The sequence below is a fragment of the Carassius auratus genome, unplaced genomic scaffold (assembly GCF_003368295.1).
Source record: "Carassius auratus strain Wakin unplaced genomic scaffold, ASM336829v1 scaf_tig00216111, whole genome shotgun sequence".
In the NCBI taxonomy this organism is placed as follows: domain Eukaryota; kingdom Metazoa; phylum Chordata; class Actinopteri; order Cypriniformes; family Cyprinidae; genus Carassius; species Carassius auratus.
This window is the reverse complement of record NW_020528413.1, coordinates 360,270-387,492: the sequence shown is the minus strand read 5'-3', so window position 1 is coordinate 387,492 and position 27,223 is coordinate 360,270. Positions and strand designations below refer to the sequence as shown.

Here is a 27,223-nt window from a genome sequence, read left to right as displayed (position 1 = left end):
TGAGAGCCTAGAGATCAAGCCGCTCTTCAGGGGACAGATCGATGAGGACCTGAAGTTCAGGACCCTCCAAGGCGAGGGCCAAGTGAGTTGCGGTCTCCTCACGGGTCCATCGGTCATGGAGAGCACCCAGATTGACCTGGGCCAGGTAGGGATCCAGGGGCGTCAACCCGCTGTATCGTGGCAGCTTGGCAGGTGATCGTGAGAAGAGGCCGGACTGGCCACTGAGTTGGTGTGATAGTCGGAGGTTCATTCTTCCTACGCCTAGGAGAGCGATATACAGTCCGGGGAATGCTGGCGCCATCAGGCCAGTGCGGAGCCCTGTTTCTCCTCGTTGCCTCATTTGTCAGGCGCTCTAGCATGATGTGGTTCTCTCTGAGGGCACGCTCTATTTCGCCTATACTTTGCTCCATAACGGCATCTTCTGAATGGCCTAAATCCCACTTCTGACACCAATGTATCAACTAGCAGTTATTCTATTAACATGGGCTGACTAAAGCTAAGCTAGACTGTTATTAATCTAATGGCTAACAGGGTGCTAGTGTCTATAAGTTGCGATTTACTTTCCCTAGCGGGCAGAGAGCAAGCACTTGCGTCCAATACACCAAATGACCGTGAGTATCTCTGTGAGCAGAGTTATTAACAAACCAGCCAATAGAAAGTATAATTGTCTGTTACTCTTTAATTCTGAACTCAATATTTGAACTTACACAGGCAAGGTCATATCACAAGTGACTCCTCTACACTCTACATCTTTCTCCATGACGGTGACAGTCACCCTTTTATATAACATGGCAGTAAATGAACCCAAATCAACTCACATTAACTTGGACATGAACACACATAACATTACTAACACAAAAACTCAACCATCTTGCTTAAATAACCCATAATTGAACGCTGAACAGATACCCATAATGCACCTGGCTGCCAGTGCTGACTTCCGGGCCATTACAGTATATTATATATTCACATTCATAAATCGGGGATTAAACATGGAGTTCTGTATGCTAAATATCAAAACAAGCATATGTGCACAGTACACATTACCTTTTCAACTGCGCTCTGCATTTTGCGAGATTGAAATGATAAGGGCAGACTAATCCAGTTTACTCTGATTCATTTCGTTCAAGAACGAGTTAAGCTATGTGCCAGTTCAATCACGAATGACATGTATCCGTTCATTTAACTCGTCCGCGAATGATTGTGAACCAGTACAGTCATTTCGTTCATGAACGATAAGATCTCTAGATCTCGTTCAGACTCATTGATTAAAGGACGTATTCGTTCACTACATTCAACAAATCACATGCTCTGTCACATCTCATACTTGAAGGCTTTTGGCTCGAGGTTGAGTAATTCTTTGACAGGATTGAATGGTTCAGTTACCCAATTCACAGAGCTGCGTATGCGCTGCTTATATCACCACGCCGTTGTGGACGCAGGACTCAAACATATCGAGACACCCTTCGCTGCAGACTGTAGCGCAGTGACGTCACGTACGTACGTATGTGTTTACCGCGCATGCGCTTCTAATTTGCATTGCGTGATGAAGTTAGTTGTTTTCTGGTCGTGCGTGCATTAAAACGATGCGCATACTTAAAAGAAAACTCTAATAAAATGTTAAAGTATTAAAGAACATTAAGGTGTAAAAAAGACGGGAAAAACAACCATGTTTAACCATGTTTCATCTGAGGTAACATTATATGGAATTAAAGTTTATTCTGTAATATCTGTGTAGTATCTTACTTACAATAAAACATTCTGTTGCACTTTACTTCACTGTGTATATTGTAATATTACACTTTAATGGCACCTTATATTTCTTATTGAGCTAGTCAAAATGACAACAGATAAAGTACAGTCGTTGGCTCTAATAGTGCAGATGGTAAAACGTGTGTTGTTCACAATTTGATGCAATCGATCCGGTCGGAAACTGCCTTTTTTTCCCTACCTTTTCAATTTTCAAATCACATCAGAAAAGCATTTATTTTAAATAAAAAAAGGAAATAATCAAACAGTTTTGAGGGAGGGCTTTATTGTCCTAAAATGCTGGCATCCATTTAATAATTTGAATTAAAATTATAATTTACACTCAGTCATTATTGCATATTGTTTTATAATGAACTACAATACTGAGGTGCAAATAATTGCCACTATTTGCTATAAGTAATATAAATAGCAGAAAATCCTGCTATTTTAACATAGTGTAAATAGAATCTATAGCCATTTGCTCTAAGTGTAAATAGCCACTGCCTTTCTTATTTTAATCTTTCTTTTGCTATGGTTCTTGTTTATCTATTTTTTAACTATAAATTTTGACATTTTTATTTTGCTTTGGCAATTCTGCATGTGAAACATTTAAGCCAATAAAGTATTTTTAAGTTCAGTTGACTACATACAGTATATTTTCAGTGTCTGCATCCCATTTTATGCAAGGTGCCTTTTTTTATTTAAAGAGCAAAACAGAAAATATAATTGTATATACAAATATAGATTAAGACTATAGACATGACACAAGAAAAAAAAATCTGAAATTCACCTCCATCACTGATAAAACAATAAGTTAAGCAGTAGCCCTCAAATTCTTTGAATGGATAAAACCCACACAGGACTCTCCTCCTGCGGTTCCTCACACAGCCAGGTGGACAGTCTTTAAATATCTCACTGCACCGGAGGCACTGCACAGCAAAAAAATCTGAGTGAAATTAACTCTGCTGGGAGTACATGTGAGACCACACTCAGGAGTGTGAAAGTGTCAAATAGGAGTGTTAAATTAACACTGAATCTTAGTTAAAGTTAATGAGATAATTAAGTGATTAATTGAGTGATGATTGACCATTATTGACGAGACCTGATATGAACACATGGTGTCACATGTACTCCCAACAGAGTTAATTTCACTCAGATTTTTTTGCTGTGCAGTGCCTCCGGTGCATGATGCTCGGAACTCAGGTTGTATTCTTCAGACAATGCACTCCAGTTCACGACACCTAATTTATATATGAAGGTCAATTTAAGAGGTAACACTTTACAATAATGTGTCATTGGTAAACACTAGTTAATGTATTATTTAACATGAACTAACAATGAACAATACATGTGTTACAGTATCTATTAATCTTTGATAATGTTAATGAAAAATATTACAAATGATTATGACCAAAGCATTCTTACAATTAAAAGCAATTTAAACGCACATTTTTAAGAAAACAAAAGTAATATCTCATATCCACCATACCTTACGAACATCCGGAAGTGAATGAACCTGGATATTAAAACATTGCAATTGTGTTTTAAAATACAACAAAGAGCACCACAAAACCATTTAAAGAGTCGCGTTCAGCGGTCTCCATGCTTGATAGGAAAGTCAACAAAGTAAAATGATCTCAAACGTGTGGGGCACTCTCTTAATTTGATCAAATGATTATAATCACATCTATTCATTTTATAATCCCGCTACTAGCATTTTACTCAGACTAAAACACCATTAATTCAAGTGAGAAAGCATTGTGTGTGTGTGTGTGGCTTTCGCACATCCTGTCATGCCGGTGATTGCTGCCTGCAATAGATGCATTTTGCAGCATTATGGTTAACGATTAATTGATTAATTGATTGTTAATTTAAATGACAATTGATTATGGAATTAATCAATATTTTGCATCCCTCGAGGTATGTGGTTCCAAAAATCCGTCCGGGAGTAAATTCATTCAACTCAGAGTATGTTAAGACTCAAGACATTCTCAACAGAGCAATGAATCGACGCTAAGAAAAAGCGCGCCAAGCTGTTTCTTTCTTCCTTCTTTTGTCCATTACTTGTTTACATGCTTAGTGCATATTGCCACCTAATTGAATCATTTTTTTCCATTTAATCTTTAATCTTTGAGAATGTGAATTAAATTGTTTGTTTTATGCTTATTATACATTAAGTCATATCAGATATGTATTTTGATTTAGAATTTAGACATTATAGAAAATGCAGTACAATGTGTGAGATAATATAAAATGTAATAAATAAAATAAATAAATATAGTTAAACATTACCTTTTCATAGTGTTTTATAATTAATACAGATAACTCTTATATATGCCAATAAAATAAATAGTCATATTAGAATAATATATTACCTTATTTATTACTTATATCAGCGCTTCCTCATCCCAGACAGCAAGCATTTTCGGCCCAGAACTGGCCCACATCTGGCCTGTGTGAAATCCATGCGGGCCAGATTTATAACTGTTGTAAACTTTACGAGCCAGCAGATGAAGCTACTACTGATACTCCCGAGGCGTTGAATCTTTTAGGGGAAGTTCATCAGGGATCACAAGGCAGCATTTCTCCGTGCTTAGAAGAGGCAAGAAAATGAAGGAAATGAAACGAGGATGTGCAATTTACCTCATTTAGCTCATGTGCAATATTTAAAAAAAATAGTGTCATGCACTAGAGGGCGTTAAAGATCATTCTCACACTGCGTACTGTGTTTGCAATTTAGCAATTTTGTTGCTAAATGTAGCAACTTTTTCTTCCTGAAGCACCTAGCAACAGATGAAATATTACTATTTTTACATTTTACTTGGCAACTTTTAGCAATTTTTGCCAAGCGAATAAAATGATATAACGGAACATTTACCGTTTAATTACACAAAAAGTGAAAACAAAAGATGACAAGTAGTATACACACATCATGTGAATTAAGTTAGCTGCTATTTGCAATTGTTTCATTTTATAATAATGATAATATAATTTAGTAAGTTACTAAATGTTGATTTATGATACACTTTGTTATAGCTTAAAGGGGTCATATGAGGTTGCTAAAACATAACATTATTATGTGTATTTGGTGTAATTAAATGTGTTAACGCGGTTTAAGGTTAGACTACACATTATTTTCCACATACTGTACATTATTGTTGCTTCTCTATGCCCCTCCTTTCTGAAAAGCATTGATTTTTACAAAGCTCACATTAACATTGTGTCCTATGGTACAGACTTTTGTTAGAGTGTAGCACACTAACTACGGTGCTCAAAACTATAACTGTTCAGAATGTGTAGTCTTACTTGTTTACAAATATTATATATTCTTTTGGTGAGATTTGATGCAGTGACGCAACTTTGTGTCATGATTACGTAACAACTTCCTCGTGCAGTAATGTCAAAACGTCATTTAGAAACTTTTAGCAACAAATCAACCTTCCTCAATAACTCTTTCTCCTCTCAGTCTTAAGGTGAGTTTTGACTGATTTCTAAGGAATTATGCAACACATCCACTAATATTTTGCCATCACCATTATCTGACAACTAACAGTATTTTTATTTGCACTCAATTTATAGCTTCCAATAATATGTGTGGATTTTCCTCATGCTGGAAAGTTAACAACACAGTTCTTCTTTATGTTGAGGTGAAAGACAAAACTTTTAAGATAATTCAAAAAATATTAATAAAGCTAGAAAGGAGAACAAATACAGTAGCTGGGAATTTACCAAGAATAAAATTGCTAAATATATTAGGAACTTTTAAACTTAAAAAAAAAAAAAAAAAAATACCTTGGATGAAAATATTGTTATATGTAGAATCATCTAAGAATGTACATAACATACTTGACTAGATTAGATCCTTAAACATAAAGCTGAAGGGGCATTTGTTAGATTGTGTAGGAAATGGATAGAGAAAGGTGAACAAAATCCTGCATATTTTTTCAGACTTGAAAGAGAAGAAGCTTAAAATAAAGATAAAAAAGACCTTAAAAAACCTTATGGTTGGTGGCAATATTACTGATGATCCAAGAAGTATCGCAAAGTTCTGTGCCAACATATGATTTGTTTTTTTCAGGCGTAAGGCTACCTAACATAAAACATTTGAGTGTTTCAGATCAGCGTTTTTGTGATGCATCTATCACATTAAAAGAGATTGAGGAGGCTATTAAACACTTTAAAAGCCAACAAATCTCCAGGAACAGATGGACTCAGCTCAGAATGCTAGAAGCTGTTTAGTCACACTATAGCTTCTTTTTTATTGAAAGTTTACGAAGAAAGTAAAGAGAAGACAATACTTCCAGCAACAAAGTACTTTTTATACATTGGAACATGCATTTTTTTTTTCATTAAATTAATTCTTCTCTTAAAAAATTGTCTTTGGTGACTCGTTTCATTAAAATGTTATAAACAGAAACAGCTTTTTGAGAGTGTCAAGGTCTAGGAAAGTATGAAAAGCATCGTCAGGATACTCCATCTGCCATCAGTGATTCAATCGTGATGGGTCTGTGTAACGCTTTGCAGTGCTTTGTTCAATTTGCACCATCAAAATTAACCAACTGAAAAACTTCAAAGTTGGATTGCTTTTCCCTTGATAAAAGTACACTGGAAAAACATTTTTGTTGATAAGTTTACTCAAAATATGATTGGTGGTGAACACATTTAGAAATTACTAACTGCGAGTGTTTATACGCCTTCTACTTCTCAAACCTCATATTTTCTATGATATAGTGCTGGAAAACACTGAGAAAATCAGAGCAATGAGTAATTTTTTATGTTTGTTCAAAAATCAGACTCGGCCGCAACAACCCAAGCTTGTAAAATTGAAAATTAAACTGAGAAACAATTATCAGTTTGTGAATTATTCCAAAGAAATGGAAAATGAAAGTTTGAAGCCAATTTTTCATTTGGTTAATTTTGATGGTGCAAATTGAACAAAGCACTGTAAACGTTACACGGACCGTGATGTTATGTAGTGACGAGAATACCTTTTGTACACAAAGAAAACAAAAATAACAACTTTATTCAACAAGGTTGAATTCCTCTCCTCTGTGTCTCTCCAAATCAGCGTAGCGCCCTTTTGGCAAATCTGAGCAGTACGCTCTTCTGTATCAGCTGCACTGCGCTGATTTGTTGTTTGCTTTCAAACCAAAGCATAAATACACAGCAGACACAGAAGATGAACAAAGCTTTTACAGGTTTGGGGTAGGTGATTAATGACAACATTTTCATTTTTGGATGGAGTATCCCTTTAATCCCTGTGACACTCCTGTTGATCAAATTTGTTTTTCCGCATCAAAAAAAAACTAACTATAAAAAAAATAAGATCATTATTCTGCTACATTTATACAAAAGTTCAGAGCTGATGTGACAGTTTTGGTTTGCGTTATTCAAACAAGACAATAGACACCCAATAGAAACAATGGTTACAACACATGCCACTGCATCTTATGGTTTTGTAACCAGTTTAGGGAGTGAAGTTACTTCCTGTGTAGGTTTAGGGGATTTAAAACATTAGGCAACATAGCTGCTAGGGATCACAACTCATCTGTGAAGACCGTCAGCGAGTGTCTAATGGAGATGGATGATGTTTATGAAAATGTTAAGGACACATCTGGACTTCAAAAACAGAATCACAAAAAATGCAGTAAGTATTTTTTCTATTTACTTCATCAGCATGTGTTTTTGCATATTTCACTTTATACGTATTCCAGTTATTTGTAATTATAAATAAACACACTTTACTGACATGTTGATTTGAGGTGTTGTCTAATAAGCAAATTGTTATAGTTGATATGTGTGTGTGTGTGTGTGTTTTGGTCGTGTTCGACAGGAGGAAGTAGATGTTTGGTGTCGATCACAGTGGGTTTTGGGCTCATTTGTGTTCTTCTGCTGATATTTGTCATACTGCAACACATCAGAGTCTTGTCTTTCAGTGATAAACAAGGTTGGATCAAATCTGTTTTTGTTTAATTTTTCCTTCGTATTTCTGTATAGCTTTGAAAAGTGTTTATGTATGAAAATCTGCGTGTTTCAGGTTTGCTCTTCATGTCCACTGATGGAAAGAACTGGTCTGAGAGCAGACAGTACTGCAGGGATCGTGGGGCTGATCTGGTCATTATCAACACTGAAGAGAAGCAGGTTTGAAGAGAAGAGTTTGTGTTAAGGTGAGGTTTTTGTTAATGAATGAGAGCAATCACACTTACTCCTGTTTTCATTAACACAGAGGTTCATATCTTCATTCGCCACGGAGAGTGTTTGGATTGGTTTGTCAGACACAGAGGACGAGGGCATCATGAAATGGGTGGATAATTCACCACTGAAACAAGGGTAAGTCCTAAAAGCACAGAAATATATTTTTGAGAGAGAAAAAAAATTCCGAAGACTGCTCTTCCACAGACAGAATCACGACATAAACCACAATTAAAGGAACTTCCTGTTTAAAAAATACTAAAAGAAAACTTCACCCTTTTATTGTTCTGCACTTCTGCTTCTGCTCAGTCTTCTGTACTACTTTACTTTACTCTCTGAACTTTGCGGTACTGTTAGTATCGTTGACTCATGAAATGCTTGTGATGCTCCTCAGGTGTGAGTTGCCGAAAGAGTAAAATCTTTTGGGGCTGATATGACTGAACACATCTGACACATTTTATTCAGGTTTTGGGATGAGAATGAGCCGAATGACCTTGGTGGAACTGAGGACTGTGTTGTTCTGAATCCTGGAAGACCTATCATGAACAACTGGAATGATCTGTCATGCTCATACACTATACATTTTATTTGTGAGAAATAGGGTCCATCTGTTCTTCTCATGATTTTGCTTGTATTATCTTAAGGAATCATACTTATTGTGATATGAGGATGTATACTATGACACAACAAACCTCGGATGTGTTGCTCCATTATAGCAGCATGTCAATGTCCTTCCTTAGCTGTTATCATGAATCTCACTTGTTGTTTTGAAGGGTTGAGGTTGCATCATATAATGCTGATATTAAGTGTCTGTGGAACTGCTTTTGATTTGCATTGCTTCCTTTTTTAATAAAATAATTGTTGATTGAACTGTATTAGCACAGCATTTTTGTTTTCATTTCATATTCTTGTGCATCTGCTTCACTGTGTTTGATGCCTGACTATGGAGAGATTTCCTCCAGAACTGTGCCAAGGTATAAGACGGATATTAGTAAAATAACATCTGACTATTTAGGTGTATATGCTGTAGACTCATTGGCCATTTTGGTAGCAGTAGAGTGTATTGTAGAAAGCGGTGCCAACAGTTTTTTAATTAAAGCCTGCTCTATGATCTTTTAGATATTTATACAACAGCAGTTAGGCAGGGGAGGAATATTCATGTGGGTCCCAACTCATTCAGGTTATCTGGGCAATGAAAGGGCAGACAAGCTAGCAAAAAGGCAGCCAAAAGAAAAATAATTTGAAAAGAGCATAGTGTGGAATAAAATAATGGACAAATGGCAGCAACAGTGGCATGAAGAAACAAATTTGCTGTTAGAAAAAAATTGGAAAAGTATTTTGCAGAGAAACAAAGAGGCAAGAAATATTTATTCGTTTTTTTTTTTTTTGTTTTTTTTTTTAAGAAACTTGCCTGGACAAGAGAATATTGTGTAAAGTAAATTTAGTACAGTAGGTGGCAGTAATGCAAGAGATTGGATGCCAGCTGCAGTAAAACCCAAAGGAGAAGATTTCCTCCAGTCCAGCAGGAAACAGCAGAGAGCAGGTTTATACTGAAGGGATGGCAATATTAAATTGCTTTGCAATGGGTGGAAAAGGTAAGGCGGGAAAAAGGTTCTCACATGTTCTGACTCTTTATCAGTTTTACCTAGTTTAAGGTAATTTAATTCAAAGACTTGGCAAGGTATCCTGTATGAAGTGCTGCAATTAAACACAAGAGTAGTTAATAAGAGATGTCAGGTCAGATTTATGTGGGTATCCCAGCATGTGTTGGGATTAGGAGTAATGAGATGACACATAGGCTGGCTAAAAGGGCCCTAACAAAAGAGAACGTAGAGATGTACTGTAAGTTAAGCATAATGTTACATGTTAAATGCATAATGTGGGAAAAAATATATAGAGATGTAGGATAGAGAGACAAAAGCAAGGCACTTATATACTAAATTCAAAGAAATGTTAAAGAGGATAGAAGGGGAAATAGGAGAGAAGATGCTGTGGTGGCAAGGTTAAGGTTGGGACATTGTTCACTGAATAAAATGCTAAATATGACAGGGAAGCACCAGACGGGATTGTGTGAGGGATGTCAAGAAGAGGAGTCAGCGGAGCACATAATCATGACTTGTTATCGATATGAAGCACAGACACAGGCAATGAAGAATAAACCGAGGGACATTGGGGCTCAGGAGATCGCATCAAAAGCATAACTAAGCACATTAAACAGGACACAGAGTAGAATATTGATGACATTTTTAAGAGACGCAGGAGTCTTAAACAGGATTTGATGGGTAATTACAGTATGATGTGTTTTGTGTGTGTGTTTATGTGAGTGGCATGTAAGTGTTAGTAAGGAAAATATGAAGTTTTATTTTAACCTATTATGTGATCCACACTCCGAAACAGAAGGGGGCGATAATGTACCAATGAGTTAGATGCCAAAAGCCGCTAAAACTGAGAAGAAGAAGAAGAAGAAGAAGAAGAAGAAGAAGAACAAGAACAGAGCACTTGCTGCTGTCAATCGGAGTCTTTGATCCATTTAAGGACGTTTTTCCTTCAGGATCCCGGGGAAAAGACCGAATTTTATTATTTTATTTGGTGCTTTAAACCCGCGTTTACATAAAACCTCCACTAAATTACACGTTATTCAGGATATTCCAGCAATAAATATAATGGATGTATGGCGAGCATCTGATTAGTTTATAAAGTTTATTAACCCTATCGAGAGAAAACCCTACCGCTTCATCTGCTTCTTCAGAAGATCTGACTCCGGTTTTACACTTGGATTTAGTTACTTCAGATTTACAGTGACCTGGGCAGTTTTTTCAAGGAGCTCTCTTCCACAAACACAAGGCCGATTTCTGTTGCTCAAACCCTGTGAGGCACCATGGCTAAAGTGCAGGTGCTAAACGTGGCTGTTCTGGATAATCCCAGTCCCTTTGGGAACCCGTTTCAATTCGAAATCACGTTTGAATGTATGGAGGATTTGCCTGAAGGTGAGAGATTTCACAAATTAACACTTTAATCACGTATTCTGCAGTTGCTTGGTTAATACTGAAGACTAAATGCGTCTTACTGTGTGATTAGCTTACACATCGTCAGGAATCACGGGAATATTTATGGTTATTAAAGTCTTATCGTCAGCTGTTATTGTTTACGCGCTTAATATTTTGGCGCCGGCGGGGAGCTCGATGACAGCGCGAGGCCGCCTCTTCCTTCAGTGTTGCCAAGTATGCGGTTTTCCCGCGCAAAAGTATACTTTGACACCATTGCCGCGGATTATTTTTCCTATCTTCGAGTTTACGCGACCCCGATAACGTGATATTTAGCCCTTACAAATGGGAGTTTTACTAGGGCAGTCCCGCCAAAAAAAAGAAAACGTGTATTTTAATTTATCCCGCAGGAACGCGATCCATCGAAAAGGGATAGGGCTTGTTTTGGACTAGTTTGGAGCAGTTAGGCGGATTTTGTTTTGATAACCTGGCAACCCTGCCTCCTTCCGAGATTAGTCCGATAGCGGAAGTAGGGCGTGAACAATGTGTCTGTTTTCTCTGATTGGTTAGATTTCTTGTGACATTATGTGATGGGAGGAGCTTTGGCGATTTTGCTCCTCGTTAGTGTTGTAAAATACATTATTTTAATTAACGAACACAAATAAACTAAGACTCATAAATAATGTTCCTCTGATTAATTGGAAATCTTACTCGTTTTATTTCATACATGTCGGCTGTAATAGTTTTTTTTGCTAATAAATATATTATGAATAATTTATTTATTCATGTATTTATTGCATAGTAAGAATCAAGAAAACTTTACTTAGGCATGTTTCCACAGTTTTCTCGAAATTTTATAAAAGGAAATTTTTATTTAATCGTTATACCCATTAATTCACTGACGGTTCGTAATATTAAACTTAATGGCACTATAAAAATCCCATGAAAACTGCTGCAACAGAGTTCAGTCAGTCATCTATTGAACCAACCTAAGAGCAGTTTTGATTTATAAATAAAATAAGGTTTCTAGTAAAGGTTGAGATAAGAAATTTCACATTTTTGTTCTACAAAACCTCAAATGTTAAAATCATAATCAAATATGATACTTGAAAAACTAATATAAGGGTAAATACAAAGGATGTTTAGTTTTTCAAGCATGTAAAATAGCATCCTCTTAATTTTGCAGGAAATGCTTACTGTATGGTGTACATCTGTCACTTTACTGTGAGAAAAAGAAATGCTTATCCCTGGGTTTCTGTCTCTCTCAGATCTGGAGTGGAAGATCATCTACGTGGGCTCAGCTGAGAGTGAGGAGTACGACCAGGTCCTGGACTCGGTTCTAGTCGGCCCAGTTCCTGCAGGAAGACACATGTTTGTCTTTCAGGTGGGTTATGATCCTGGTTCAGTTCAAATCTCATTTCTAACCCGTATAAATAATACCATCTTAGTGAATATATTGCAATGCACTGCCACCTAGAGATGAATGGAGAAAATACAAATGTAAATTTCAAGTCAAGTTCACAAATTGCTTTAAGATGTGTCCTCATCTCATCTCCATTCCTGAAAAAGTGTCACACTGGACACAATGTTCAAAGTCATGAAATTCAAAGGGTTATCCGTAGATGCAAGAACATTTACAACCTGCAAGCTACAAAGATGACTTGGAAACAGCATTCTAGTCACATTTCTCTGTTGTCTCTGTTGACTTGATTGACAGGCGGACGCTCCAAACACAGGGCTGATCCCTGAGAGCGATGCGGTGGGCGTGACCGTCGTGCTGATCACATGCACATATCGTGGACAGGAATTCATTCGCATCGGTTACTATGTAAACAATGAGTACACAGACCCTGAGCTACGGGAAAACCCACCGGTCAAACCCAACTACACACAGGTGAGACGTCATACACATGCTGTGCTTCATTCACTAATGGTACGCCGCTAGTGCTGGGCGATATAGCTAAAAAATTATCATGATATAATGTTTAATATGAGTCTTTATTGGTAATTATTGAACACTTTTTTTAACAGAGCAGAAGAAAAAAAAAAGCTTAAATTTAATTTAACTATTTTATTAAAACAAACAACAGTTTATTTTAGTGTTAATGTATGCAGAAATATGTAGACAGAGGACAGTGAGCAAAATAATGCAATTATGTACTTATTGCATTGAATAAACAATTTAATAATGTCTAAACTAACAGTTGCATAAACCGTTATGAACAAAGCTGCATCATTTATTTATGCTTGGCTTAATACAAAAAGCCTAAGCGCAGATCACACAGATTGATAAACACATGTTAAAATGAGATCTGTACCTGCTCCTATATTGTCCGCTATACCCAAAAAATTTTTTGTGTTGTTATCGATGAAAATGTACCAGTGATAAATATCGATACTGTTTTATTGGCCAGGCCTATACAGCACTGTTAGATTGATCCATTAAGGAAGACATGGATTCAAGTATATTAATACGAATATAGTTAAATGACTAAATAATGAAAATATGACTGGTGAATCGGAATAGAGATAAGGGGAAACTGTGTTTAGGCCAGAAAGGCCATTGACGCTCAGTAGACATTGTGCATGTTGTATATTGAGAGTGTATTTGTGTAACACAGATCTGCTGCATTTGAAATGTGGCAATGTCGCTCAGAACAAAGAGGCAGGTGGCTGCCGTTTATAGTCCAGTATCGTTTGTCATTCATTACCTCTGCGAAATGAGTCCAGGTCGCTGGCATTTTGCATTTTGCTACAGTATCCCATATTTCCACGCATTTATTCTGTTGCGAATCTCAAGATTCTTAAACCACTTGAATATTTAACCACCTGAATATTCAGATGTTTAATATTTAAAACTCTGATTCAACACATAAAGCAGTTTGATTTGAGCATAGAGGTGTCATGACTATTGAAATAATTGTTAATAACTATTTTAATATAGTTAACCATTTACAATAAGATTCAATGTTAACATTAGGTTGATACATTAGTTTATATGATCAATTAAAAATGCTTCTAAAGCATTTATATTTCATCTTAATTGATGTTCATTTCAACATTTGTAATTCCATTATTAATTTATTTTGTATTTCTAATATCTAAAATTGACATAATAAATAAAGTAACAAATGTCTTGCTTATTGTCAGTTAATGCATTCACAGAAATGTTTTAATGGGACCTAGTGGTCAAGGTTAAATGATATTATATTTTGAAGAGTAATGTTAACATTGAGTCGTTACAATGTAACATTGACCGATTCAAATCCAAACGGTTCTAATTTAGAACTTTCATGTGTTCCCGCCTCACAGCTGCAAAGGAACATCTTGGCGTCTAACCCCCGCGTGACCCGTTTCCACATTAACTGGGAAGCGACTATGGACAAGATGGAGGATTCGGAGAATGTAGATCCCGCCCCCAACGCCATGCTCCCGCCCACCTCCATGCCCGGCAAAGCCCCGCCCCTTGGACTCATGCCTGACAACTCTATGGACTGCTTATAGAGCCTGAACACAACAACGACCTCATGCATAAAGTAATAAATGTGTTATTTTGTATTTATACTCCTGATGTTCTTACAGTTGAGATCGGACACACACTGGTCTCAGTCCTCTAGCACTGCTCTGATCACACACCTGAAGCGCTCGGGCAGTCGTGGGACTATGTCTTGTGCTCCCTGTCCTGAACAACAGTAGCACCAGCAGACATGGACTGTTTTCTTCTGGTTGTGGTGAGGTGAATCCCATAAAAACATGTTCTGTTCACATTTTCTTACAAATTATATTTTCCATAAAGACAAAGAAGCACTGCAGGACGATTAGTATGTTTGCGTTTTGACATTGTTCACAAATGTTTTCCCCCAAACTGTCATTAATCAAAAAACCTAAAAACAAAAAAAAAAAACAGCTCATTCTCATTACTGTAATGCAAAATTGTTTATAATAATGATATAATAATAAAGTTTGGTTAAGTATCCTTTCATCACTGCTGTGTTGATTAAATAACTGATGAGGATTATCACTGAGAATAATAAGATTTACCAAAAAAAAAGACCTTGAAATGTTTTTTGTGAGATTCATCCCTTATGGTCAGAAATTAGAGCAACTTTTTGGGGAATATTTTCCTCTGATATGATTAATATTTTGAAACACATTACAATTCCAGCTCTGTTTCTGTTTTCTTGGGACGTCAGATTGTTTATAAAATGATTTCGTTTGGTTCTAAACTGAATCCAAGTTGGTTCTTCTGTTGCCTTTTGTAATATTTGTTTATGAAAACTCTTAGGTTTAATAAAACTGGACTTCTGTCTTTGGTGTTCTCTCCATCTTCTGGCTCTTTTATACGGTGTGTGTGTGTGTTTTATGATGTTGCTAAGCAGCAGCTGTTAGAGATCTGGGCTGCTCCACCTTTGATCCACACATCACATCAGACAACTACTCTTCCTTTCATCCCTCCATCCCTCCCTCTGCTCTCATATTCTCTGTCCTCTGATCTGGGCCTGTGGAAATATGCACAGACCAACCAAACCGAACACACTGGTATCTTGTGCTTCTAGATGAAGAGACAGTTGATGGAGGTTAAGAAAAACATTTAAATAAAATAATACAAAAAGAGAAAAATTATGTAGGTTGAGTATGTAGTTTTTCTTTTTCTTTTTTTTAGGATTATTATAGTTTACAGGACGGGGAGTGTTTTAATACTTTTATAGTTTTATATGTTTTTATATAATTTTTCATTTTGATTTTAATTTTACTTCGATTTTAGTATATGAATGCATACTGTAAGTGTGTGTGGCTTTTTAGGTCTATTCATTTTTATTTCAATTTCAGTTATTTTAGTACAACATGTCAAATTGTCTTAAAGTTTTAATTTCATTGAAATACTTTAATGGTTTTTATAATTTGTTAGATCTTTAAATGTTCGAGTTTGTTTCAGTAACGTACATAGACCTGTATAGTAAGGTAATTTTTCAGATTAAACTAAATGAAAATAAGAAATAATTTTTACTTTGAAAATAAAGTAAAAATAAATTTTTACTTTCAACTTTTTAAATACTTGAGTACAATTTAAAGTTGTACTTTTTTTTTTTTTTTTTTTTACTTTTACTCAAGTATGTTTTTGTCAAGATACTTTTACTTTTAACTGAGTATCTATACTTTTACTTGAGTATATTTTTTAATGCTTTTTACATCTCTGATCAAGTCAGACTTTAAGAAGTAAGAATTTATGTTAAGTAAGGTTTTGTATGTAGCCCTTTTGCTTTTTCGCTGCATTTCTTAAAAACAAAAGTTTTGTGCTTCATATTTGTTTTACCTTTCAGCTGTTTCGGGAAAAAGCCTATAAAATCCAGTTTAAAATGTGATCAACGACCCCACACTTTTTTGAGTAACATTCCTTCTTTTGGGGCCAACACGTGTTAAATAACCAGTATTTTTATTATTGGACAACATCAGTGGAAATATGCGATATACACGTACAACATACTGTATGTTTACATTATACCACAGTAAAATGTAGCAATTTGAATCCAGTCCGTCCGTTGGGAACATGAAAAAAAAATGAGCCATGTTTTGTTTCGATATCGAGATAACGGCTACATAAGTGTCAATCATTCTCACATCTGTCCGTCTTCTTCCTCCTGGCCAATGGGGTGCCGCGGTGGGCGGGGTCAGTCCGGGGGGGCGGTTTCAGTGTCGATGGCCACGGGAAGCGCAGCTGCGTTCGTGTTTTTCCGCCGCGATTCTCTTTGCGAGCGCCGCTCACGGAACACCCCCGCGGGGAGGCGACAGACAGGACTGCGGGGCCGCGGAGGAGCGGCGAAGAGCCAGGCCAGGAAAGGACGCCCGAGTCCGGTTTGATGCTGGCGGCCCGTCCGCCCTTTAAACGCGGGTGCTGCTGCTGCTGCATTCATAAGGGATCGCCGTTTATCCGAGAAGCCATCGGACGCGTCAACGTCCCCCGTTTTCACATTCAGGGCCGGTCGGTGGACGTCAATCGCACGAACGGAGCGTGAGAGCATCCCTCCCTCCCTGCGGCTCTCCAGCGCCTGACGGGCCCAGAGTCATGGGCAACACGCCGGCCGCCAAACGGGGCAACGAGATGGAAAGCGGTGGGTGTCTTTAACGCGTCCCAGTCTTTCCGTTTAGTCATCATCCTTATCTCCGATCATGGCGATCCTCGGATGCTCTTCGGGGGTATGGTCGTGCATGTGCCAGGCTTCACCGGAGATGGTGCTGATGCTGTCATGGCGATCTCAGGCTCAAGCGATGTGTTGATGCTTTGATAAGCGCGAGCTGCGCCTCGTTTGAGGGCTTTGCGCGCGTGTTTCTATGCTGCACCCTGTATATAACATGCCGAAAATGGTCTATTTGTGGACGTCTGGTGGGTCTATAGGGAAGGACAGATGTGTGGAAGGGCTGAAGAAAACGGGGAGAACCGAAACCTACATGCTGAGATCTAACGTGAAGGCTAAATATAGCCATTTAACAATCTTGTCATTGAAAACCACTGTATTAATGACCACTGTGTGTCCTTCTCAGTGTCAGTTATGGTAAAGGCTTTGCTGGTGTCTCAACTGTTGGGTTTTCACACTTGGAGTTGTTTAACCCTGGATTAACTAACCCACGCTTCACACTGTTTATACTAACCCTGGTTTTACCATTTAAAGTTTTGAGATTTCGCGCTTTACTTGTGTAAACCCCAGGATAACGTTGTAATTTTTCATATTTACAGTGTTCCATGAATCTGAAGGAGTCTTGATATAATAATGATCTTGTTAGATTCACAGTAGTTAATGCAAGACATTTTTTACCTTTTTTAAGAGTCTTTCTTATTTGGAAAACCAACCAAAAGTATTGACTCCATCGTTTCTGTCCAATAAAAAGCACTCTTGAATATTGAAGGATCTAATGGTGGCTCACAGATGTTATTTAAACCAGTGGCCATGGTGTTCATGTTAAGACACTAATCTTAGATGAATCCTTCGATATGTACCACCCAACCTTCCTGTTTCGGTATGAAATGTGTCAAAACAGGAACAAAAACTGCTCACGGTCTTGAACCATTTCCTTCAAATGCTGGCGCTTGAAAGTTTCTGTGGCTCTACGAAACGCATGCATCTTCAACAAGGCAAGAATCCTTTAGTTTACGATTGGCTTGTCTGAAACAACTCAGTGTAAAGTATACATTTGGCAGTGCAAAATCTGTGTTAACACTCTTTAAAAATGCATATTTGAAACTGTTTCTGTAAAGTTGCACTGAAACAATGTGAATTGTGAAAAGCGTTATATAAATAAGTTTGACTTGTGACTCGACAGAAGGCGTTTAACCCCGTGAGGAAAACAGCAGCTGGCCTGATGTGATGCTACGGCTTTGTTGTGCTACTCCCTTTAAATCAGTCTTTCTGTTTGCTTGCCTTATTATTATTTATTTTTTCTGCACCAAGTTTGGGGAAAATTTGCGGAGTGGATTTGAAAATGCTGAAATTAATCGAGCTGAGATACTGCACTGTTATTGAGGGTATCATGAATTTAACCAAAGCATTGAAAGCACTGATGTGTAAACCTTTGTGCACTGCTGAGTTTGGCATGTGATCATGTTTAACCCTGTGATGACTGACATGTGAAATAAATATATATATATTTAACCTTTAGATAAAATATTAACCTTACATTTTTTATGTATTTTTGTAATGAGAAACATATTTGATCGATCAAACCATTATGGCTCCTATAGTCTGTTATAATGAAAATATATCAATACACACCATGCGGTGCATTGCATTGTTGACTGAGAAATGAACAGAACAAAACGTTCCTCAAAATAGATCGTGCACAAGCAGAATCATTCAGCGGTCTTAGAAAACAAATATGACATCGATGCTTGTAAAGTTAAGTGTGCTTTCTGTCTCTTCCCACAGTCAAAGAGTTTTTGGCCTTCGCCAGAGAAGATTTCCTCAGGAAATGGGAGAATCCTGCACAGGTAAGATGACTAGAAGTATTCGAGAAGAGAAGGAGAAAACAGAAGTGAGGTCTGGGTTTTCATTTAATAGATCTCAGAACTGGTTCATTGTGTTTACCTTGAGATTTATTAAATGAGTGTCACCTGGTCATTTAAACTCTCAGGTGCACTCTTGAGTTTCCACCTTTGAATATTACAGTAGAGTTATTACATGATCAGATGTGTTTACGGTGGCCAGAAGATTACATTTACATTTAGTCATTTAGCAGACGCTTTTTATCCAAAGCCACTTCTAATTGGGGAATATGTAAAGAGATTCTTCTTCAAGAGGCAGACACAGGAAGTGCTTGTGATACCATGTTTCAGGCATTGTTCAAATGAGTACAAGCTAAAAAGGCAAGGAATAAATAAAGAGAAAAACATTTTTTTTTTATAAAGTACCGATTTTTCCCGGAAAAACACGACCGACTGGAGGCGTGACGTGTGGGCGGAGCTAAAGAATCACGAGTGCCAGTAGGCTTTTGCGTTGAGAGCATGTGGAAGTCAAGTAGCGTTGAAAGAGTTTCTAGCGGTCTCTTGAGAATTGTCAGGGAGATCATAAACCCTTTTGACTCTTTTGACCATAAATACTCTAGAGAATAGTGATTAGATAAATAAAGCTTTTTGAATCAATTTCTTCAAAAAATGAATCACTGTTTCATGTGATTTTGTCATGGCAACCAGATTCTAGCTACACCTCATCTATTTGCGCTGCACTAAACTTAGCAGTAAATGTATTGAAAATAATGCAGTGTAAGCGTTTGTCACCACACTCTCAAAGTAGGCTTTTATTAAGTGAATCAAGCAGTTGGATGTTAATAACAGAAATGTAGCACTGATCCACTTCATGGGGTTTATGAGATTGCACAGCATTGCCATCATGACTTTTTTTTTATTATTAGATCCAGATTTTTCTGCAGTTGTATATCACTAAAATAGTTAAAACTGAAATAAAATAACTATATAGACATTTAACAACAATAAATGATAAAAAGCTAAGTTACTAAAACTTTTCTAAAACTTAAAAATGCTGTAAATTGTATCTGATTCAAAATATTATAAAAAAACTATAATAGTATCTCAAATATAATAGCACTGTTTGAAAGCACCCATCACTACTAGAAACTGTAACTGCAGTCCTGACGAGCTGTAGTTTGGTGTTTTAAGGGTTCTTCTGTCCCGCAGAACACGGCGAGTCTGGAGGACTTCGAGCGCTTGAAGACTCTGGGCACGGGCTCGTTCGGTCGCGTGATGCTGGTCAGACACCGAGAGACCGGGCAGCACTACGCCATGAAGATCCTCAACAAACAGAAGGTGGGCGGGGCTAATGACTGAGCCGTGACATCACTGTGAGACACGCTGATGTCATGACATTCATGGTTTCTCTGCAGGTTGTGAAGCTGAAGCAGATCGAACACACTCTCAACGAGAAGCGGATTCTGCAGGCCGTCAGCTTCCCCTTCCTAGTGCGGCTGGAATACTCCTTCAAGGTGAATACTGTCTGAAACACGGACAGCTCAATGATGCGCCGCACGCACGGGACGCCTTTAATAACGTGTGTCTGTTTTAGGACAACACTAATCTCTACATGGTGATGCAGTACGTTCAGGGAGGAGAGATGTTTTCACACCTGCGTAGAATCGGCAGATTCAGGTGAATATATTTACACAACTGATGTGCTTTACTGGTGTCTGAAGGAAACCGTGAACAGAGGGTAACAGACCGAGCACAAATAGCTGTATATATTTAGTAGTATACAGATCTGAGTAGTATCTGATTACATGTTTCTGAATTATGTAATCAGATTCTTAAAACATACATACATTTTTATTTGAATTATCACTCAGAAGGTTGTTTATCCATGTAATACTATTGTTTTGAACTGCTTTTTTGCATTAAAATGCACACATTCATGTTAGTCCTTATTTATATGTAATGCAGTCGTGTAATATATTTACTTGAGATTTTAAAATAAATATTTTAGTAAATAAGTTTCAGATTTGCATGTTTACGGTTGGTTAATGGTCACATGACATGCAGGTACAGTAAACAAATCAAATAATAGTGTTTTATTTTGATTTATGTCATTTTAAAATGACTTATTTTAATTATTAGCTTTTTATTAAACATACATTTAACATATATGATGGACATACTTTTCCTCACTATCTGGTTCAGTCGATTTTTAATATTAATATCCCTAAACATAAAGTCTGTGAAGTGTGTGAACTTCTGGCTTGTAATTATAAAAGACTAAATGCTTAGAATAAAAACAGGAATAATTTATACTTATTATTTTTTTATTGCCACAGACTGAATCTTGTTGCAAAAAATCTTGTTGTTTTTTGCAGTTTTAGGCCACTTTAATGATTCTAAATGCAGTGTTTGATCATTGTATGTAATTTAGCTGATATGCTAAATTGATAAAAAAAAAATATATATATATATTTATCCATATAAGAAGTTGACATAGAAATGAGATGTAATAATAAAAACAGGTCGTCCCCAGCAGTCTGTGTTTTTGTGCTTGTATTCTTTGGCTCATTCTTGTCTAGCTAAACACACAGGATAGAAAACAAGCAGAACCAGAACCGAAAGATGACTTCCAAGCTTGTCCTGAGAGCTGTGTTAATGCACATAATGTGAGACTGTGGTTTCATCTCGGCTGTATAAAGACACTCGATGCTTAATATTTATTTGCTGGTGTACTAAAATAATCCACTTAGCAGCATCAACATGTAGAGTTGCATTTAAAAATGCATGAATGTTGTTTCATCAGATAACAACGAAATATCAAAGCGACTCATACTGCTGGAGTTTTCATCTTCTTCCTTTCTGTATCTCGTGTTAAATGGTGAAAAAAATACTTTTTTCAGCTCTTATACAAAGCACATTTGCTTAGATCTGTTCTATTATTTTAGTCCTACTGTAAGAGTTATTTTTCAGCAACTTTCCTGTAACTATCTTTTCTCTGTTTCTTTTTCTTTTTCTCTCGTTGTCTTTCTCGTACGTAGTGAACCCCATGCACGGTTTTATGCTTCACAAATAGTTTTGACATTTGAATATCTGCATGCCCTCGACCTGATCTACAGAGACCTTAAACCAGAGAACCTCCTCATCGATCAGCAGGGCTATATACAGGTAATGACCACATTATAGTCAATATTCACTATATATTATAGTTCGATTCACATAATTACTATAGTACATTTAGAAGATCCCTTTACAATCATGTTGAGGATAAATCAAGCACATGTGATGACAGATGTTACGTCTGAAACGTCAAATTCAGTGTGATTTTACTGTAACTCAATAAACATATCTGCACCACATTTTTTTGTAAATACCCTGATTTGGTCTCCATTCATTTGCAGTGCATCTGTAGCTAAAATGTGTGTGTGTGTGTGTGTGTGTGTGTGTGTGATATAAGCAGCTAGACTCTCACCATCACTGCCCCCTCATGGCTGATTTGATAGTACCATCTGGCTCAAGGCATGCTTGTCCTGTGCATGTACCACAGCTTCATCTGCGGGACTTTTGTTTCAGGTGACAGACTTTGGCTTTGCGAAGCGGGTCAAGGGTCGCACGTGGACATTGTGTGGCACCCCGGAGTATCTGGCCCCAGAGATCATCCTCAGCAAGGTGAGCCATGCTGTCCTAGTTTCTCCAAACTGACAGAGGAGCGTCTACAGTGAACGCAGCTAGACGACTGCAGTCCCAGTCTAATTAATGAAGCGTCTGATGATGCAACTCGCTTTCAGCTGACAGATGCTTTCTGTGCTCGACAGCTACTCTCAACACTGGCTGACTGACTGAACAAGCAAAGTTTGATATTTAAATAGAGACTAAGATTTGAACTTTTGGATTATTTGAAAGTAGTCTATTCTGCTCATCAAGAAATATGATAAAAATATTACAATTTAACATAACTGTTCTCTATTTGAATATATTGTAAAATGCATTTTATTCCTGTGATCAGAGCTGGATTTTTAGCATTATTACTCCAGTCTTCAGTGTCTTCAGTGTCTCATGACATGAGTGTAATTCTTTGATGAATACAACGTTCAAAAGAACAGCATTTATTTGAAAACTTAATTTAATAAGTATTCATTTCTTTCTTTACTTTTTTAAGTCTTACACCAAACTTTTGATCGGTGGTGTTTCATGACTTCCAGAAAAATCTGAAGTAGCACAGCTGTTTTCAGCACTGATAATAATCAGAAATCAGTATATTTTCATGATTTCTGAAGATCATGTGACACTGAAGACTGGAAGAATGATGCTGAGAATTCAGCATTGCATCATAACAATAAATAACATTTTACAACATATTTATATAGAAAACAGCTACTTAAAATTGTAATAATATTTTACAATATTACTGTTTTCACTGTATTTTAGATCAAATAAATGCGGCCTTGGTGAGCAAAAGACAATTATTTTAAATTAAAGTTTGCAATTATTTGAATCTTTTGACAGGTAGTGTACATCTAAACCAGCTTGGAGGTTTCTGATCTCTCGCTGACGTTTGATTCTTGTCATAAATGCACGCAGTTGTAGCTCTATTGCTGAAACATGCAGCGTGTGAAGGCTTTAACTCATCCTGACGTGTTTTCTCTCGTAGGGTTATAATAAAGCTGTGGACTGGTGGGCTCTGGGTGTGCTGATGTATGAGATGGCTGCCGGTTATCCTCCGTTTTTTGCCGATCAGCCCATTCAGATCTACGAAAAGATAGTCTCAGGAAAGGTAATTTCACCAGGACATCAGAAAACAACAGCTTTCAGACTGAAAATGAGTCTGATGTCTCTGCAGGATCAGAGGCTCTCACGTGAGTTTAGTTTGGTTTAAACCCAGTTTTTCCTCACAGGTACGATTCCCGTCTCACTTCAGCTCCGACCTGAAGGACCTGCTGAGGAACCTGCTGCAGGTGGACCTCACCAAACGATACGGAAACCTTAAAAACGGAGTTAACGACATCAAAGGACACAAGTGGTTCTCAACTACTGACTGGATCGCCATTTACCAGCGGAGGGTGAGAAACACACACTGATATTCAGAGTCTGCACACAAAGCTCAATCAGTAAGAGTTGGAGCTCATATTCTCCTGGATGACATTAGTGTTATCACTAGCAGTGCTGGAGTAAAGCATCACAAGTAGCGTGAGTTATGTAATCCGATTACTTTACAAAGTAACTATTGAAGTACTAAAATGAACAAGAAATTATCTGAGTTATGTTGTGGAGAAAAGTCTTCACTGTTGCAAGAAGACAACGAAGCCGTCTAAAGCCGTCCAGTGAGCGCACAGAAGACTTGTTGATACGTCATTACTTTTCCACAGCTGTTTATCAGCTTTCATAACGCTTGCTCTCATTGTGTTAAACACCTGCTGTCTGTTTTTTAAAGAACTTTCTCTTATCTGCCATGTTTCTGCTCAAGGTTACAAAGGCACACGCGTTTTAGGAATTGAATGAGTTGTAGACACTTTATCTATTTCTATTTCCACACTGTCATCCTGTGGCTTCTCCCGTCTCTGGTACTTCCTCCTGTTTTCTCTATTCATAAGCGCAGTCACTAACTTTCACAAACATGCAGAGTATCTTCTTCAGTCGTTTTCTATGAGATAAATAAAATATTCCAGCACTTACTTTTTCAAATATGCAACACAAGTTACTTTGTTTTCCCATTAACTGACCGACAGCTCTCCTGTCCATGAGTTGAGAGAAATCAGTAACGCCAAAGTAACGTAATGCATTTCTTAAAAACAAAGTTACTTACAAAGTTAGCTACTTTTTAATGGAGTAACGCAATATTGCAACACATTACTTTTAAAGGCAACTTTTTATTATTATTATGTCATACTTAAATATAATTGTCTGAGTATCAATAAGAATAAGAGTATGGTTTGCAGCAAATATCAACATCTGTGAACTATTTTACATTAAAATAGATCTGTATCTATTTTAAACATATTTTCACTCCATTTTTTTCTTCATTAATCTTCAATGAAAGCATTTTGTAAAACAGGGTAAATCAAGCATAATTTATGACAAATGTTGTATTGGATCAACAGAAGCATATCATATTCATTGTAACCTCACAATACAATTTAATATAATTAACATAATCTAATATGAATTATTGTGTGAAATTAATATGAAGAACTTTGGACAAAAAGCAAAAACCAACATTTGTGATCTACTTCACATAAATATACATTGGTATAAATTTTTACAAATATTTTTTGCATCATGTAATACTCTATATGAGGCCATTAGGAAAATATTTGACGATCCATGTTGAGGGTTAATCGATCAGAAAATATGACAAAGATGAGAAAATCATGTCAAATTCAGTGTATTTTGCTGTATTTAAACACACATCTGCATCACATACAAAGGGATTGATACGATCACTGTCATTCACAAAAAATTTGAATGAAGAAATAAAATATTGATATTGGTGAGCTCTTAAAAATGGAAAAGGTAGCATTTCATACTCAAATGTTAACTAATATTAACTAAATAATAACAAAACTATATATTTTGATATTGTGTCTTCTTCTTTGCATTTCTCAGGTGGAGGCCCCGTTCGTGCCTAAATGCAGAGGTCCCGGAGACACCAGCAACTTCGACGACTACGATGAAGAAGAGATCCGCGTGTCGTTCACGGAGAAGTGTGCGAAAGAGTTTGCCGAGTTCTAATACGAGATAGAAATCAGAGAGAGAGAGGAATATATAAGTGGAGAGAAAGAGTGCATGAATCTTAAAACCGATCCTTCCTCCAGCAGAGAAACCAGCGCAAGAGAGCAGAGAAGACCTCCAGGGACAAACAGTGAGGCCTTTATCATCTCCTCTGTTTTTACCATGTTTCTAATTTTCTCTTTTTTTTATCTGTTCACGTGATATTAATCATGAAGGGTTTGATGGGGTGTAATTGTTGCCGCACAAAGACAGACGGGGTTAGTTATCGTTTATTAATCTTGAGTGCAAGTTCTCCATAGGTCACCATAACAAACATACTGAAAAATAGAAAAAAAAAGAACGAATGAAGAAAAAAAAAATTTATTCCTGTGTAATAACCGAAATATTTTTGGTCCTGTATGCTGTCATGTGTTTCTTTATTCTTAACAATGCACTGAAGGGATGAGAAAGTGAAAGAAGCCATGATTTCATCAAACGAGCACCTCTTATTATTTCAGCTGTAGGTCCACCACGCTCTGTAAAATATTCACTGATGAACTTTCACCTCTGAAATGTGCCATGAGATCCTCCAGGGGTCAGTTGATTCATTGATTATAGCTGACAGCCTTCGTGCAGAGGAGGGGATGTGTGTTTTAGTTTCGTTTGTTTAGTATTGTTAATATTACACTTGTTACGGTTCTCATTGGGTTATACATTTCTAAAGCCTGATGAAGGTGCACACACTTTGTGCGGGATTCAAAGCCTTGTGGATGGCGCTCTCCGCCATTTCTTCCCCCTTTATTCTTCCATTTCTGCATTTTTAAACAGGCAAAGTCTTCTCTCTGAATGGGTGCAGTGCATCTGGATCCTTTTTGGGTGAGAATTTCTTACACGCAAATATCTCCTAAACTGGAGGTGAACTCAGTGGATACCAGTGCTTACTCCTGAGGACATGGTTCAAGTTAATTGTGATATTTTGCACCACAAGAATCATTCCAATAAAGTATTACTATAAATACCAAACAGGTGTTCCGTCCCTTTTTGTGTAACGGTGGAAACACCTAGCATTGTACTGAGGTCTATATAACTGTACATGAGCACCATTAATGAAGACAGGACTATTTCTCTGCTCCAGAACCTCCAAAACAAGTTAAGTATACCATGATGTAATGTCGTGTAAGATAGCTTTGCATTTCTTAATCATTTCACAGTAAAGCAAAATCATTAAATAACTGGCTGGTATGTTGTTGTTGTTGGTAGAAGGTAATAAACTTTCTCCAACTACATAGGCTACCTGTATGAATTTTGGAAATGGCTGTAATATGATTCTTCAAATCATGTCTCTATATTCCTACACTGAAAAAAGTAATAAGTAAATTTACTTAATTTTTATTTGGCAAGTTTTTGCACAAGCATTTTTCAAGTAAATTTAACACATTTGGAAATTAAGTAAATCTACTTAACTAAGTTAAGTGAAAAAAAATAAATAATAATAAGTACATTTTATTGAGTAAAATTTAATTAAATAATATTAAATTAATGCATTTAGCAGACACTTTTATCCAAAGCAACTTACAGTGTATTCAGGCTAACAATTTTCACCTATCATGTGTTCCCG

The 27,223-nt window shown here is 36.9% G+C and overlaps 3 protein-coding genes across 5 annotated transcripts; all 3 read left to right on the top strand.

Annotated features, from left to right (window-relative positions):
• Positions 1 to 7,316: 7,316 nt before the first annotated feature.
• LOC113097130 (C-type lectin domain family 4 member E-like) lies at positions 7,317 to 8,806 on the top strand. The gene is made up of 5 exons (XM_026262332.1): positions 7,317 to 7,396; positions 7,583 to 7,696; positions 7,787 to 7,890; positions 7,976 to 8,079; positions 8,407 to 8,806. Exons 1-5 carry the CDS (start codon positions 7,324 to 7,326, stop codon positions 8,540 to 8,542), a joined length of 531 nt encoding a protein of 176 aa, XP_026118117.1. The 5' UTR covers positions 7,317 to 7,323; the 3' UTR covers positions 8,543 to 8,806.
• Positions 8,807 to 10,402: 1,596 nt separating this feature from the next.
• asf1bb (anti-silencing function 1Bb histone chaperone) lies at positions 10,403 to 14,817 on the top strand. Its single transcript, XM_026262314.1, has 4 exons — positions 10,403 to 10,928; positions 12,194 to 12,309; positions 12,643 to 12,819; positions 14,238 to 14,817. Exons 1-4 carry the CDS (start codon positions 10,820 to 10,822, stop codon positions 14,427 to 14,429), a joined length of 594 nt encoding a protein of 197 aa, XP_026118099.1. The 5' UTR covers positions 10,403 to 10,819; the 3' UTR covers positions 14,430 to 14,817.
• A 1,833-nt stretch (positions 14,818 to 16,650) lies between these two features.
• Positions 16,651 to 26,626, top strand: LOC113097097 (cAMP-dependent protein kinase catalytic subunit alpha-like). 3 transcript variants are annotated; one of them, XR_003288768.1, is made up of 11 exons: positions 17,960 to 18,054; positions 18,845 to 18,906; positions 20,110 to 20,238; positions 20,316 to 20,414; positions 20,495 to 20,577; positions 21,939 to 22,065; positions 22,471 to 22,566; positions 23,549 to 23,671; positions 23,793 to 23,957; positions 25,501 to 25,756; positions 26,124 to 26,626. XR_003288768.1 is itself a non-coding variant. In XM_026262307.1 (10 exons), exons 1-10 carry the CDS (start codon positions 16,990 to 16,992, stop codon positions 25,624 to 25,626), a joined length of 1,056 nt encoding a protein of 351 aa, XP_026118092.1. In that variant the 5' UTR covers positions 16,651 to 16,989; the 3' UTR covers positions 25,627 to 26,626. The 3 variants fall into 3 exon arrangements, 2 of the variants coding, with proteins under 2 accessions (XP_026118092.1, XP_026118091.1); XM_026262307.1 differs by lacking the exon at positions 17,960 to 18,054 and adding an exon at positions 16,651 to 17,035 and having other exon boundaries at positions 25,501 to 26,626; XM_026262306.1 differs by having other exon boundaries at positions 25,501 to 26,626.
• The last annotated feature ends 597 nt before the right edge of the window (positions 26,627 to 27,223 follow it).